We start from the raw sequence: 13,332 nt of genomic DNA on the forward strand, positions 1-13,332 counted from the left end.
AGTTGATGATTCAAATGTCATTGTAGGTACAACTTTCAGCAGTAAAGTAGACAGTGTACAGTACTACAGTAAAGTTGATATAATAATGTACAGTTTATAGTTATCTGTATGCATAGTTTGGTACGTGAAATCCTGAGCTGATTACTTTTTTTAAAAAACATTTTCCATGTTTTTTTTTGAAAAATTGACTAACGAACTCCAACGAACTCTAACGAACTCCAAATTTTGAACGAACTCCACGAACTCTACGCCAAAAATCAACGAACTCCGCATCTATGCTTGTTGGAGATGATGTGAGGGTATTTGGAATTCAAAATTGATCGCAGATGACGTCTGTGAGCAATATCTAGTTTTTCCAATACTGATTTAGGGGCAGCCCAGCAAGATGAATTGTACATTAAAACGGATACTACCAGAGCCTCATACAACAGAAGCCTCTTGCTCACTTGCTACTTAAACTAAATCTTTTATTTACAATCACAATAATTTGTTTTGTCATAATGTCTTTTAATAATAAATCAAATAAATTTGAACGAGGTCTGCCCCTCCTTCCTTTGTAGTCAAAACATCCTAAACATGCAAATCTGAAAGATAAGAAGGCGGGAGTGTCATCACCGCTTCTGAGAACGTGCCCAAGCATCTTCCATCTTGCTTTCTTGATCCTTTCAGTAAGGGGTCTGACATTACATCTCTTATATAAATTCTCGTTACTGATAACCGTAGGCCAATAGGTGTTGATTATCTGTCTCAGATGCTTCCTTTGAAGAACGTCGACAGATGCCATTACGGTTTCAGGAGCAGCCCAGCTGCTACAGTGATAGTGCTGTTGATAGTATGTCAAATATGAGGGGTAGGATTGGTAGACATCAATGTAATATTTTTTAAACTATTTTAGACGATTTGAATAAAAGAAATAATTATTTGAATAATAGTGACGACTTGACAGACTTAAGGTATTTAGCCTCGAACCGCCAATTGTGGAGAAATTTATTTTGAATTTGTTTAGTTCGATAATTTCAGTTTTAAGTTCAATTTTTTGCATAATTTTTGATTTTGATAATTTCAGTTTTAAGTTCCATTTTTTGCATTTATAGTAAGTTTTCAGTTCTGCAAGTATTTTAAGTAGACTTATCAGGTCTTTAGGATGTTCTTAGTAACTACTTTGGATTTGTGTAAAGTTTGATAATAATAATAAAATAGTAGCTCTACTACTAAAAGAAAGAGTTAGAAAGGGAGTAGGAGCGAATTTTATATTGTTTATACGAGAGACAGGGCTTGCAAAGCAAGAAAATAAATAACAGAGGATTTCCAAGCAAGAGTGATATTTCCAAGCAAGAGCAATATATAATTAACAAATCCATTCTAGTCAGATTATCACCGAATAATTATGTTCAGTTTTATCGTAATATTGCCTTTAAACTGATTTACAAATTGAAAATATGAAAATATATTACAACTTAGAAGCTGAATAAAGAATGAATTTCTCGGAGGAAAACATCCACTGGGGTTTCAATGAGTTTGGTAATATCAACAGAACCAGCCTAAAAGACTATGTTCCATGGCCTCTCTGGGAGCAAATACTTGGAATATCCTACTACTTTTCCATCTCTGTCCTTGGAATTCTGGGTAAGAAATAATGTTAGAAAATTATATCGGTTATTTTCTAGCTTTGCAAATTTATTATTTTATACCAAATCTTTAATACTAACTGATTTTAAATCTCCCAGGAAATTTATTCATTTTGTACGCAACAGAAAAGATAAAAAAGCAATCAGTTGATCAAAAAACACTTCTCATCATAAAGTACCTGGCCCTAGTGGACTTCTTCTCCTCAGCAATTCTCTATCCTAATTTTATATACTTTACTTGGGTAAAACGGTTAGTTATTCTTCTCAACGGCAAAACACATTATATCATTACACGGATTAGTTCAGTTTGTTAGATCTTCAACCTCAACTAGGATTAGAATTAGAACTATTATTGCATTTCACATCTTTTGCTCTTTTGTACGAGCAAAAGAGCAATATTGTGATGTTAGCTGACACGTGCAAATGTTTTGAGTGGAATTTTATCACTAGATCTTTAGTAATTTTAATTGACTTCATTTTAAGAAATATTTTCAAGTGAAAATTACTGTAGTTAAATGTTATAAACCCAAGGTACACAGCATCCCCATTCTACTGCAAGATTCTTGGAATTTGGGAGATATATTTCCCCACTACTTCCTCCTTCCTGGTTCTGATGATGGTGGGAGTAAAAGTGGACATTCTGAGGAACCCATTCCGGTCTCTCTCATCGTCAAACAGATGGATTCACATAGGGTGTATTGTGATATGTTTAGCAGGACTAATTATTCCTTCAGCCCCATTTTACAATTTAGCTACCTACATCTACTGTCCTAAAAGAATGACCTGCACTTTTGACTTTTATCCGGACAGGAACGATGAGGGGCCTAAGTTAATATTTGTAACCTGGGCCACGGTGTTTTGCTGTGTAACCCCTCTGCTGACTATAGTCTGCTTAAGTTATTACATCATTTGGAAAGTCAGGAAAGTCAGGTTGGCGAGAAACGGAAAAAATGGAAAGAAACCCTCTCAGAAAAAGGTAAAATATGGGAATTTCATATAAATACAAAAATTTCACTCAATAAAAATGAAAATTCGGTGCTTTTAAATCTTATTGAATTGCAATTCAATCACATTGTATTTTCAGAAGTCACTAGGAAAGTCTGTGAGAGTGGTACTACTGGTAGTTCTAGCTTATGCTGTTACTTGGGCTTCATTCTTTGTAGTCTTCACTGTTGCTTTCTTCTTCAGAACGGAGAGGATAATCCCAAAGTAAGCAATGTTTTTTCGTTTTTGATAAAGAAAAATCATTACAGTACTCAAATGGCATCCTTTGCAATGTTTCAATTAATGGAAGTACAAAAACGAAGTTATAACTAAAGTCTAAACTATGGAACAATATCTAATGTATTCAACGTATTTCAGGAGTTTGCTGTTTTGGCCAAAAGCCTTCTTGATGACGAACAACGCTGTAAATCCTATTGTTTACATCAACTCAAACACAAACCTACAGATTTACATCCTGCAGAGATTTATACCGAAACAAATTGCAGAAAAAACAGTCCTTTATCAAGAATGCTTGCGGAGTCATATTAGTAAGAACCAATCAACTTACCTTAATGACAAGGTCCATGTATCCAATATCGTCATCACTTGAAACAGGGGTATAAGAACGGACTACTAACTCCTCGTTAATAGTGGCTATAAGACTCAAATGATTACCTGTTATTGGAGAAACATTGTTTGACTTTCAGATAATTTATAATGCGCTTTTTTAAGTACAGAGCTGGGACAATTCTTTTTTGGAAAGATTACAGCATTACGTTATTTTATAAAAAACTTTCTGTTATATACAGTTAAGATAATTTAAGGTGTGACGATTATATAAATTTATACGAGAGGAGACGAACAGTAACATAGTTAAAGATGATTTCTTACCAATAGGTAGACCCAAAATATGTTCTTCTGATGGGAGGGCAAATCTGAATCTCCTGGTATCATGATTTATCACCTGAAAATAATTACTTGTTGTCGCACTGCTTTTTTGTATGGAACAACAAACTATGTTAAGCAGGCAATCTTTAGCATCTTATTGTGTAATGAAGGAGGGGGGGGGGGCTCATGTTGTTTTTGTCCGTTTTGTCCGTTCGATTTTGTCCGTTTTCAGAAAATAGGGTACCGAATGGACAAAAACGGACAAAAACAGGGAAAAATTGTAACTTTTGATTTAAATTGTCGAGTCCACAATTTGTAGCAGACTATCTGCAGAAATGAGTAGCACGATTAATGACCATGGTCCTTTCTCAAACTTTCAATCATCAATTAGGTACAAAGAATAGTCTACAGAGGAGAAGGAGGACTGAGGAGGAGGAGGATGAGGAGGAGGAGGAGGAGGAGGATGAGGAGGAGAAGGAGAAGGAGGACTGAGGAGGAGGAGGAAGAGAGGAGGAGGAGGAAGAGGAGGACTGATGAGGAGGACTGAGGAGGAGGAGGAGGAGGATGAAGAGGAGGTGGAGAAGGAGGAGGAGGAGGACTGAGGAGGACTGGGGAGGAGGAGGAGGAGAAGGAGGAGGAGGAGGACTGAGGAGGAGGAGGAAGAGAGGAGGAGGAGGAAGAGGAGGACTGATGAGGAGGACTGAGGAGGAGGAGGAGGAGGATGAAGAGGAGGTGGAGAAGGAGGAGGAGGAGGATGAGGAGGAGGATGAGGAGGAGGAGGACTGAGGAGGAGGACTGAGGAAGAGGAGGAGGAGGAGAAGGAGGAGGAGGACTGAGAAGGTACCGTACATACAAGGACTGAAGAAGATGACTCAGGATAAGGAGGAGGATGAGGAGGAGGCGGAGGAGGAGGAGGAGGAGGACTGAGGAGGACTGGGGAGGAGGAGGAGGACTGAGGAGGAGGAAGACTGAGGAAGAGGAGGTGGACTGAGAAGGTACCGTACATACAAGGACTGAGGAGGAGAAGGAGAAGGATGACTGAAGAAGATGACTCAGGATAAGGAGGAGGATGAGGAGGAGGCGGAGGAGGAGGAGGAGGAGGAGTGAGGACTGAGGAGGACTGGGGAGGAGGAGAAGAAGGAGGAGAAAGAGGAGGACTGAGGAGGAGGAGGAGGAAGAGGAAGACTGAGGAAGAGGAGGAGGAGGACTGAGAAGGTATCTTACATACGAGGACTGAGGAGGATGACTAAAGACTTAAAGAGGATGACTGAGGAGGAAAATGAGGACTGGGGAGGAGGAGGAGGAGGATGATGAAGAGGAGGTGGACTGAGGAGGAGGAGGAGGAAGAGGAGGAGGATGAAGAGGAGGAGGAGGACTGGGGAGGAGGAGGACTGAGGAGGAGAAGGACTGAGGAGGTGAATGACTGAGGAGGAGGAGGACTGATGAGGAGGAGGACTGAGGAAGAGGAGGACTGATGACTGAGGAGGAGGAGGAGGAGGAGGAGAAGGAAGCATCTAAATGTTATTTCCTTAACGTTCTTGGTCCGTTTTTGTCCGCCCTACTTTTTGTCCGTTTTGTTAATATAGGGTACCGAACGGACAAAACGGACAAAACGGACACAAAACATAACATCACTTCTTTATCCATTGTGATCGTAACGCTACATCGAGGCGAAAAGTCCTAGACAAGATCCAGTCAATCATATCAAATCCAAACAAACCATCTGCGACATCTTATCCTCTTCACACTGTCATCCCTGGAGCAAACGTCCTCAAACTCATCAGCAACTACAGCGAAATCATTGAATTAATCACGAACGAAAGTCGAGTCCACCTCATGAGAGTCGTTGCTAGATTTACTACTACGTGTTTTAACAACCGCAAGAAATTCGTTCACTCTCTGGCCAGTACATGAACATTACTGTACCAGCGCTATCTCGTACCAATTCATTTTGTATTTGCTTTCACTAACACTGTAACAGTAATTTAGTTACTTGGCGTATTTTCGCGCAAAGGCCTGGCTCAAGCATTAACAAGGGGACTGTAAACAAAATATTCATTTTCAAAATCTTACTTTTTCTTTTTAGTAAATAATATTAATAATTAAATCTAAATCTTATGATATTGTTATTATCTTAACAGTTACTGTTGTAACTTAAGATTTTAAATTTGTATTCCTTGTATTCCTTGCTATGGCTTCTCTGCTCAAAGTCTGTATGCTTAGAAACGTCTGACCTGATAGTGTGTGGGTGCATATTTTGCTGTTAACATTTACTTAAAATATAAGCTTAAAACTAGTATCTTGTTACTGGTGACCTTACTGAGTAACATCACAGCTTAAGGGACGCAACACTTGCCATTTTCTTACATCTCTTCCTTGCAGAGTTAGTCTACCATTAGCCCATATCGTACCTTAAAATATTAGAGTCATCCCACAAACCAGGGGGCAGGGCTCTCATAGCTATAGTTAGGAAGACAAGACTCAGGGCAATAGTTAGTAAATATCCGATCAGCATCTGCTGTAGCATTAGCCAATATTATTACATTATTAGCCATGAGGGCAAGCTCTCTTATACGATCACCACGTCATCTTGGATCAACTATTTGTCTAAACGTTCAATGCAGCAGCTCCACACTATACTATATGACCAGACGGCTTATAATTCTTTCTTAAACATCGATCTTTAATTCAGTGGAGAGAGAGAGTTTGACGCCGTTCCGACAATATTGTCCTAGGCTGAGAGCTCTTGGGTACGTTGTTTTCTAGAAATAGATGCTTAAAGTAAAACTATGATCTGGCTACTAGCGGCCTCTTTGAATAGCATTAGCATTTAAGGAACCAACCGTCTGTGTAATAGGCACTCGAACATTAGCCCATCGTAGCAACTTTAAAGAGAGCATTCCACCACCAGGGCTCTCAGAGACAACAAGGGAAGGCTCATGATTGGTGGACTGCTAGTACGTATCCAGGACTAATGCGAACGATTTGCTGTACCATTAGCCGTGTTTCTGAGAGCAAGCTCCACAACTTAGTTCAACCCTTTGCTTTTGCGTCCAATTCTATAGCTCAACCGAAGAAGGCGTGTGAAAGTCTTCTTTCATTCGTTTACATGATGAAGGTGAACAATTGGGTTCCCAAAAAGTTCACAGTGGTCAGCACCAAGGACATCTTGACCATCTTGATCATGACTATGTTCATTGGGGGGGCTTCTGCTGATGACAAAAATGGTAAGTTAAGTATAAGTTCTATAAAGTGCGAACTTATAATAAATTGGATAAGCGTGGTTTTGCAAATTATTGCCCCTTGGTTCACTCTACAGTATTTTAACAAGAATTTCGCCGCGGTTTAAACCATGCACGATCAATTTTCCCTACCATGTACTTGTACCATTATGGAATTAATTCTATTGAGTGAAAAAGTGTGACTGGAAAAAAGTGCACCATATTGCTTTAGCACAGACTGAGAAGGTCATGAAATTGTCAATCCACAAGAAGAAACATGATAAGTTTACTATGCTAAATTGGATGTAGTAAAAAGTGACATTTTTCTCAGTTGTAAGTGGTAAAATGCGCGCATGACAAAAAGAACCAATATAAGATAATATGCATCTCCCCACTGTACAAACCATCTTGTAAAAAAAGTAAACCTTAGGGCCTTTATTAAAGTCATAGCCGCCAAAAATTAAGTTAATAATTATAAGAATTGTTATCTTATGACAGTTGGCACGAGTACTGAGCAGACTGTGCCTGCAGTCACGTCAGGCACGGATTTTTAGCAAGGCACGGCTTTTGAAAAGACGTGCCTGAGGAGTTGTCACGTATCCTCTAATCACACTACGTGCCTCTGGTCATGACCATGTCGTGCCTGTTGGCATTACATCTGACTGCACTATGAAAACGGTTGTGGTGAAAACAGTCATAGTATGGTCGGACCCTTAAATTCTGAGAACTTTAACTATGGGCGACAATCTTACAATTCCTTCACAATTTTGCTAGAACACCTCTTCTTTAAATAATAAATTGATGATATTCATTAATCGTTGCTCGGTAGTTATGAGTTAAACATACAATTAACAGGTTGGTTACCAATGAAACTTGAGGTGAAAATAGAATGGGATCTTGAGTCGACACCTATAGAAATTCAAACTAATAGTGTGCTGGGGAGTGACGATCAAGTGGGTATGGACTTCTTCTCTGCTGAGGGATTGGATGCAGGAAGAGTCCGGCTCTACTTCACCTCTACTCCACAATACTATCTCCAATATTGCGGCTTAACTTGGTCAAACTTCCCTGTTAATCTCCCCTCTACTGCTGACAAGGTGTGGCGCATCACTCTAACCAGAACTGCAGGTGTCAGAGTAGTGATACACTGTAACGAGGTAGAGGTGCTCAACATACTGCTCTCTCAAGCAACGTGTGGTAACAGTTATTGGAGCACGTTCTGGAACAGAGACGTGACAAAGATAAAGTTCCAGTCCGTCGAAAACACAGCATCTGATTACTACAGACCACAACCAGGTGATTAATAACAACAAGCATTGGTTTAACAAAGTAGCAATAACTTTAATTTACAAATAGTAAGGATTCTTATTTTAGGACCAGGGGATAATTCAGGGCATTCTGTATTATTCACATTTTTATATTTTTTAGCTCATTATTTTCTAAGTCATGGTCTGGACAATAAAGCAATAAGTTCGTAGTGGAACACTTTTGGGAAAACTTTCAAAAAAGTTTGACTTGTACACATTTTATTTGAACGGACATTAAAATAAAAGGGCCTACAGCGCGAGCGTCCAATTAATGTCCGTTGAAATAAAGTTCGGCAAAGTAATATATTACAATTTTAAAATGACAACTATAGCTGCACATACTTTTTTTAAACTTCTGCGGACGCTGTAACATTAGCAAAGAATCAAACTCAGATTGCGCTTGTGCCTTGTGGTAAGTATTTTTGTCAAGACCCGGCAAGTGTGAGATTGGGGTAAGGGTTACGATGGGGTCCTTAAATCTGGGTTAAGTCAGAACCGGGAGTATTGTACTAGTGATATAATAGTTGGACTTGTTGAAGTCAAACACTTTGAAAATGGCTTCCAGCCAAGAAAACTTCTCAATCTGTGTTTTTTAGCTGAGTGTCCAGCTGGAAGCTACAAGAACAAAGATATGACAAGCTGTGACACATGTGACACAGGATGGACATCAAACACTGACAAAACTGCCTGTGGTAAGATAACTTAGAAGCTTATACTATTGTTACACAGTATTTGAGACTCGGACCCCCGAGCAAGCAATGGTTTAGTTATGTAAGAGCTGGTTGCTTGAAAGGGTTAGTTAAAAACTTGTTCGTACATTTGTTAAAATTATGAATATGATACATACTCAAAATTGTGACCCCTTTAACAATTATGATTGTGCGTACATGTTAAAAGAATAGTCCGAGCTTCACTTGTTTAAAAACCGAGGGTATAAATTGTACTTAAAATAACTTTTCAATATGGTGATTCAAACGATCTGCCTGTTTAAAGACTTCCAATTTCTTCAGAATCATGTCCCACCTGGAAGCTACAAGAATATTGATATGAACACGTGGGAAGAATGTCCTGATAATATGATCAGTTCAGAAGGAGCAGCTTTGTGTACAACTTGTGACCTGGCCAGGAACGAAATTCAGGGAGGACTGCGTGGTGGTAAGGATTCTTATCTTAGAACAGGGGATAATTCAGGGCATTCTGTATTTTTCACATTTTTATATTTTTTAGCTCATTATTTTCTAACTACTTCTTTATTTTTCAGTTCTGTATCACCACTGAACTGTACTTATATAACGATTTCCTTATCGTCAGAAACCAGTGCAACTTGTAATTGTACCGCTATAATTTCAGAGCTGTGTGGAGAAGGAACATATCGGAATGGTGCTATGACAAGCTGTGAGACATGTGACGTAGGATGGACAACAAATACTGACAAAACTGCCTGTGGTAAGATAACTTGGAAGCTTATACTATTGTTATGTTTTAAATGTAGTCATGTTCCGGACAATAAGTTCGTAGTGGACCACTTTTGGGAAAACTGTCAAAGAAGTTTGACTTGTACACATTTTATTTGAACGGACATTAAAATAAAAGCTAGAGCCTCCAGCGTCCAATTAATGTCCGTTGAAATAAAGTTCGGCAAAGTAATATATTACAATTTTAAAATGACAACTATAGCTGCACATACTTTCTTTAAACTTCTGCGGACGCTGTAACATTAGCAAAGAATCAAACTCAGATTGCGCTTGTGCCTTGTGGTAAGTATTTTTTGTCAAGACCCGGCAAGTGTGAGATTGGGGTTACGATGGGGTCCTTAAACCTGGGTTAAGTCAGAACCGGGAGTATTGTACTAGTGATATAATAGTTGGACTTGTTGAAGTCAAACACTTTGAAAATGGCTTCGAGCCAAAACAATTTCTCAATCTGTGTTTTTTTTAGCTGAGTGTCCAGCTGGAAGCTACAAGAACAAAGATATGACAAGCTGTGACACATGTGACGCAGGATGGACATCAAACACTGACAAAAACTGCCTGTGGTAAGATAACTTAGAAGCTAATACTATTGTTACACAGTATTTGAGACTCGGACCCCCGAGCAAGCAATGGTTTAGTTATATTAGTGCTGGTTACTTGAAAGGGTTAGTTAAAAACTTGTTCGTACATTTGTTGAAATTATGAATATGATACATACTCAAAATTGTGACCCCTTTAACAATTATGATTGTGCGTACATTTTAAAAGAATAGTCCGAGCTTCACTTGTTTAAAAACCGAGGATATAAATTGTACTTAAAATAACTTTTCAATATGGTGATTCAAACGATCTGCTGTTTAAAGATTTCCAATTTATTCAGAGTCATGTCCAGCTGGAAGCTACAAGAATATTGATATGAACACGTGCGAAGAATGTCCTGATAATATGATCAGTTCAGAAGGAGCAACCTTGTGTACAGCTTGTGACCCTGGCCAGGAACGAAACTCAGGGAGGACTGCGTGTGGTAAGGATTCTTATCTTAGGACCAGGGGATAATTCAGGGCATTCTGTATTATTCACATTTTTATATTTTTTAGCTCATTATTTTCTAACTATTTCTTTATTTTTCAGTTCTGTATCACCACTGAACTGTACTTATATAACGATTTCCTTATCGTCCAGAAACCAGTGCAACTTGTACCGCTATAATTTCAGAGCTATGTGGAGAAGGAACATATCGGAATGGTGCTATGACAAGCTGTGACACATGTGACGCAGGATGGACAACAAATACTGACAAAACTGCCTGTGGTAAGATAACTTGGAAGCTTATACTATTGTTATGTTTTAAATGTAGTCATGTTCTGGACAATAAGTTCGTAGTGGAACACTTTTGGGAAAACCGTCAAAGAAGTTTGACTTGTACACATTTTATTTGAACGGGCATTAAAATAAAAGCTAGGGCCTCCAGCGTCCAATTAATGTCCGTTGAAATAAAGTTCGGCAAAGTAATATATTACAATTTTAAAATGACAACTATAGCCGCACATACTTTTTTAAAACTTCTGCGGACGCTGTAACATTTATAGCAAAGAATCAAACTCAGATTGCGCTTGTGGTAAGTATTTTTGTCAAGACCCGGCAAGTGTGAGATTGGGGTAAGGGTTACGATGGGGTCCTTAAATCTGGGTTAAGTCAGAACCGGCAGTATTGTACTAGTGATATGATAGTTGGACTTGTTGAAGTCAACCACTTTGAAAATGGCTTCGAGCCAAGAAAATTTCTCAATCTGTGTTTTTTTAGCTGAGTGTCCAGCTGGAAGCTACAAGAACAAAGATATGACAAGCTGTGTCACGTGTGACGCAGGATGGACATCAAACACTGACAAAACTGCTGTGGTAAGATAACTTAGAAGCTTATACTATTGTTACACAGTATTTGAGACTCGGACCCCCGAGCAAGCAATGGTTTAGTTACATTAGTGCTGGTTGCTTGGAAGGGTTAGTTAAAAACTTGTTCGTACATTTGTTAAAATTATGAATATGATACATACTCAAAATTGTGACCCCTTTAACAATTATGATTGTGCGTACATTTTAAGGGGGCCGGGGGGGGGGGGTCTTCATCAAAATTCTCTCGAAATTGATTTTATAGTTGTTTCTGATAGAGGGGAGTGATATCTATCAGCTGCTTTTGGTCCCATAGAAAAATATTGTTCCTAGCCGAAATTATCGCTGGTCAAAGGTCAGCGCTCATGTGTAATTGTATTGCGCGAGCGATTTTCAATCGCGCGTCCTGAAAATCAAGTCTAAAAATCTATCTTCTCCTACATTTTTTGAGCAATCACCCTGAAACTTTCAGGATATGTTCTAGGGATCATTTAGAAGAGAAGTATCGAGCCGATTTTCGAGATAGGCCTCAGAAAATTTTTAAATCGATTTTGAAAATTTTGGACCTGAAAAAATCGTAAAAAAATGAGGTCCAAGATTTTCAAAATCGAATTAAAAATTTTCTGAGGCCTATCTCAAAAATCGGCTCGATTCTTCTCTTCTAAATGATCCCTAGAACATATCCTGAAAGTTTCAGGGTGATTGCTCAAAAAATGTAGGAGAAGATAGATTTTTAGACTTGATTTTCAGGACGCGCGATTGAAAATCGCTCACGCGATACAATTATGCATGAGCGCTGACCTTTGACCAGCGATAATTTCGGCTAGGAACAATATTTTTCTATGGGACCAAAAGCAGCTGATAGATATCACTTCCCTCTATCAGAAACAACTATAAAATCAATTTCGAGAGAATTTTGATGAAGACCCCCCCCGGCCCCCTTAAAAGAATAGTCCGAGCTTCACTTGTTTAAAAACCGAGGATATAAATTGTACTTAAAATAACTTTTCAATATGGTGATTCAAACGATCTGCTGTTTAAAGATTTCCAATTTCTTCAGAGTCATGTCCACCTGGAAGCTACAAGAATATTGATATGAACACGTGCGAAGAATGTCCTGATAATATGATCAGTTCAGAAGGAGCAACCTTGTGTACATCTTGTGACCCTGGCCAGGAACAAAACTCAGGGAGGACTGCGTGTGGTAAGGATTCTTATCTTAGAACCAGGGGATAATTCAGGGTATTCTGTATTATTCACATTTCTATATTTTATAGCTCATTATTTTCTAACTACTTCTTTATTTTTCAGCTGAGTGTCCAGCTGGAAGCTACAAGAACAAAGATATGAAAAGCTGTGACACATGTGACGCAGGATGGACATCAAACACTGACAAAACTGCCTGTGGTAAGATAACTTAGAAGCTTATACTATTGTTACACAGTATTTGAGACTCGGACCCCCGAGCAAGCAATGGTTTAGTTATGTTAGTGCTGGTTGCTTAAAAGGGTTCGGGTTAGGATAGAACTGTTAAAATAACGGTTATAATTATTGTATCACACAACCAAATTAATCAGGTAAACGTGATTCAATATGATATATCTACAGTGAGCTGCACGGGACTGAAAGATGAGTGGTCAACTACGATCAGAACAACAACACAGTTCCCAGTAATTCCAGGAACTGTGGTGGAAGTGACATGCTCGGACTCAGGAGCTCTCAATAAAGGGAGCAGCGAGGTGACCTGCAACTCAGGAACGGAATTTATTTTCCAATTTAAAGAACCCGAGTGTTTACATCCAGGTATTGAAACAGTAAACATGCTAAATAACCATAGCATCACCATTCACCACAACAGGATTACTAAACCCTTTATATTTTATACAGCCAGGCAAAAGATCTCATCAGAACCGACGAAAGCTAAAGGGGGAAAATAAAATAGG

General features: G+C 38.8%; 2 protein-coding genes across 4 annotated transcripts in view; both read right to left on the reverse strand.

The window, feature by feature from the left end:
* LOC134814246 (acetyl-CoA acetyltransferase, mitochondrial-like) overlaps positions 1 to 13,332 on the reverse strand; it is a 77,153-nt gene that overhangs the window by 53,092 nt on the left and 10,729 nt on the right. The window lies entirely within an intron of this gene.
* Positions 1 to 13,332, reverse strand: part of LOC134814247 (NADH-cytochrome b5 reductase 3-like) — a 47,380-nt gene that overhangs the window by 31,814 nt on the left and 2,234 nt on the right. For all 3 annotated transcript variants that reach the window (XM_063822329.1, XM_063822328.1, XM_063822330.1), the window contains exons 3-4: positions 3,504 to 3,576; positions 3,181 to 3,287 (exon numbers count right to left, since the gene is read on the reverse strand). In XM_063822329.1, coding sequence (XP_063678399.1) covers positions 3,181 to 3,287; positions 3,504 to 3,576 — 180 coding nt within the window. The remainder of the gene's footprint in view (positions 1 to 3,180; positions 3,288 to 3,503; positions 3,577 to 13,332) is intronic.

Source organism: Bolinopsis microptera, chromosome 4 (genome assembly GCF_026151205.1).
Source record: "Bolinopsis microptera isolate Bmic1 chromosome 4, MBARI_Bmic_1.0, whole genome shotgun sequence".
NCBI classification, from domain to species: Eukaryota; Metazoa; Ctenophora; class Tentaculata; order Lobata; family Bolinopsidae; genus Bolinopsis; species Bolinopsis microptera.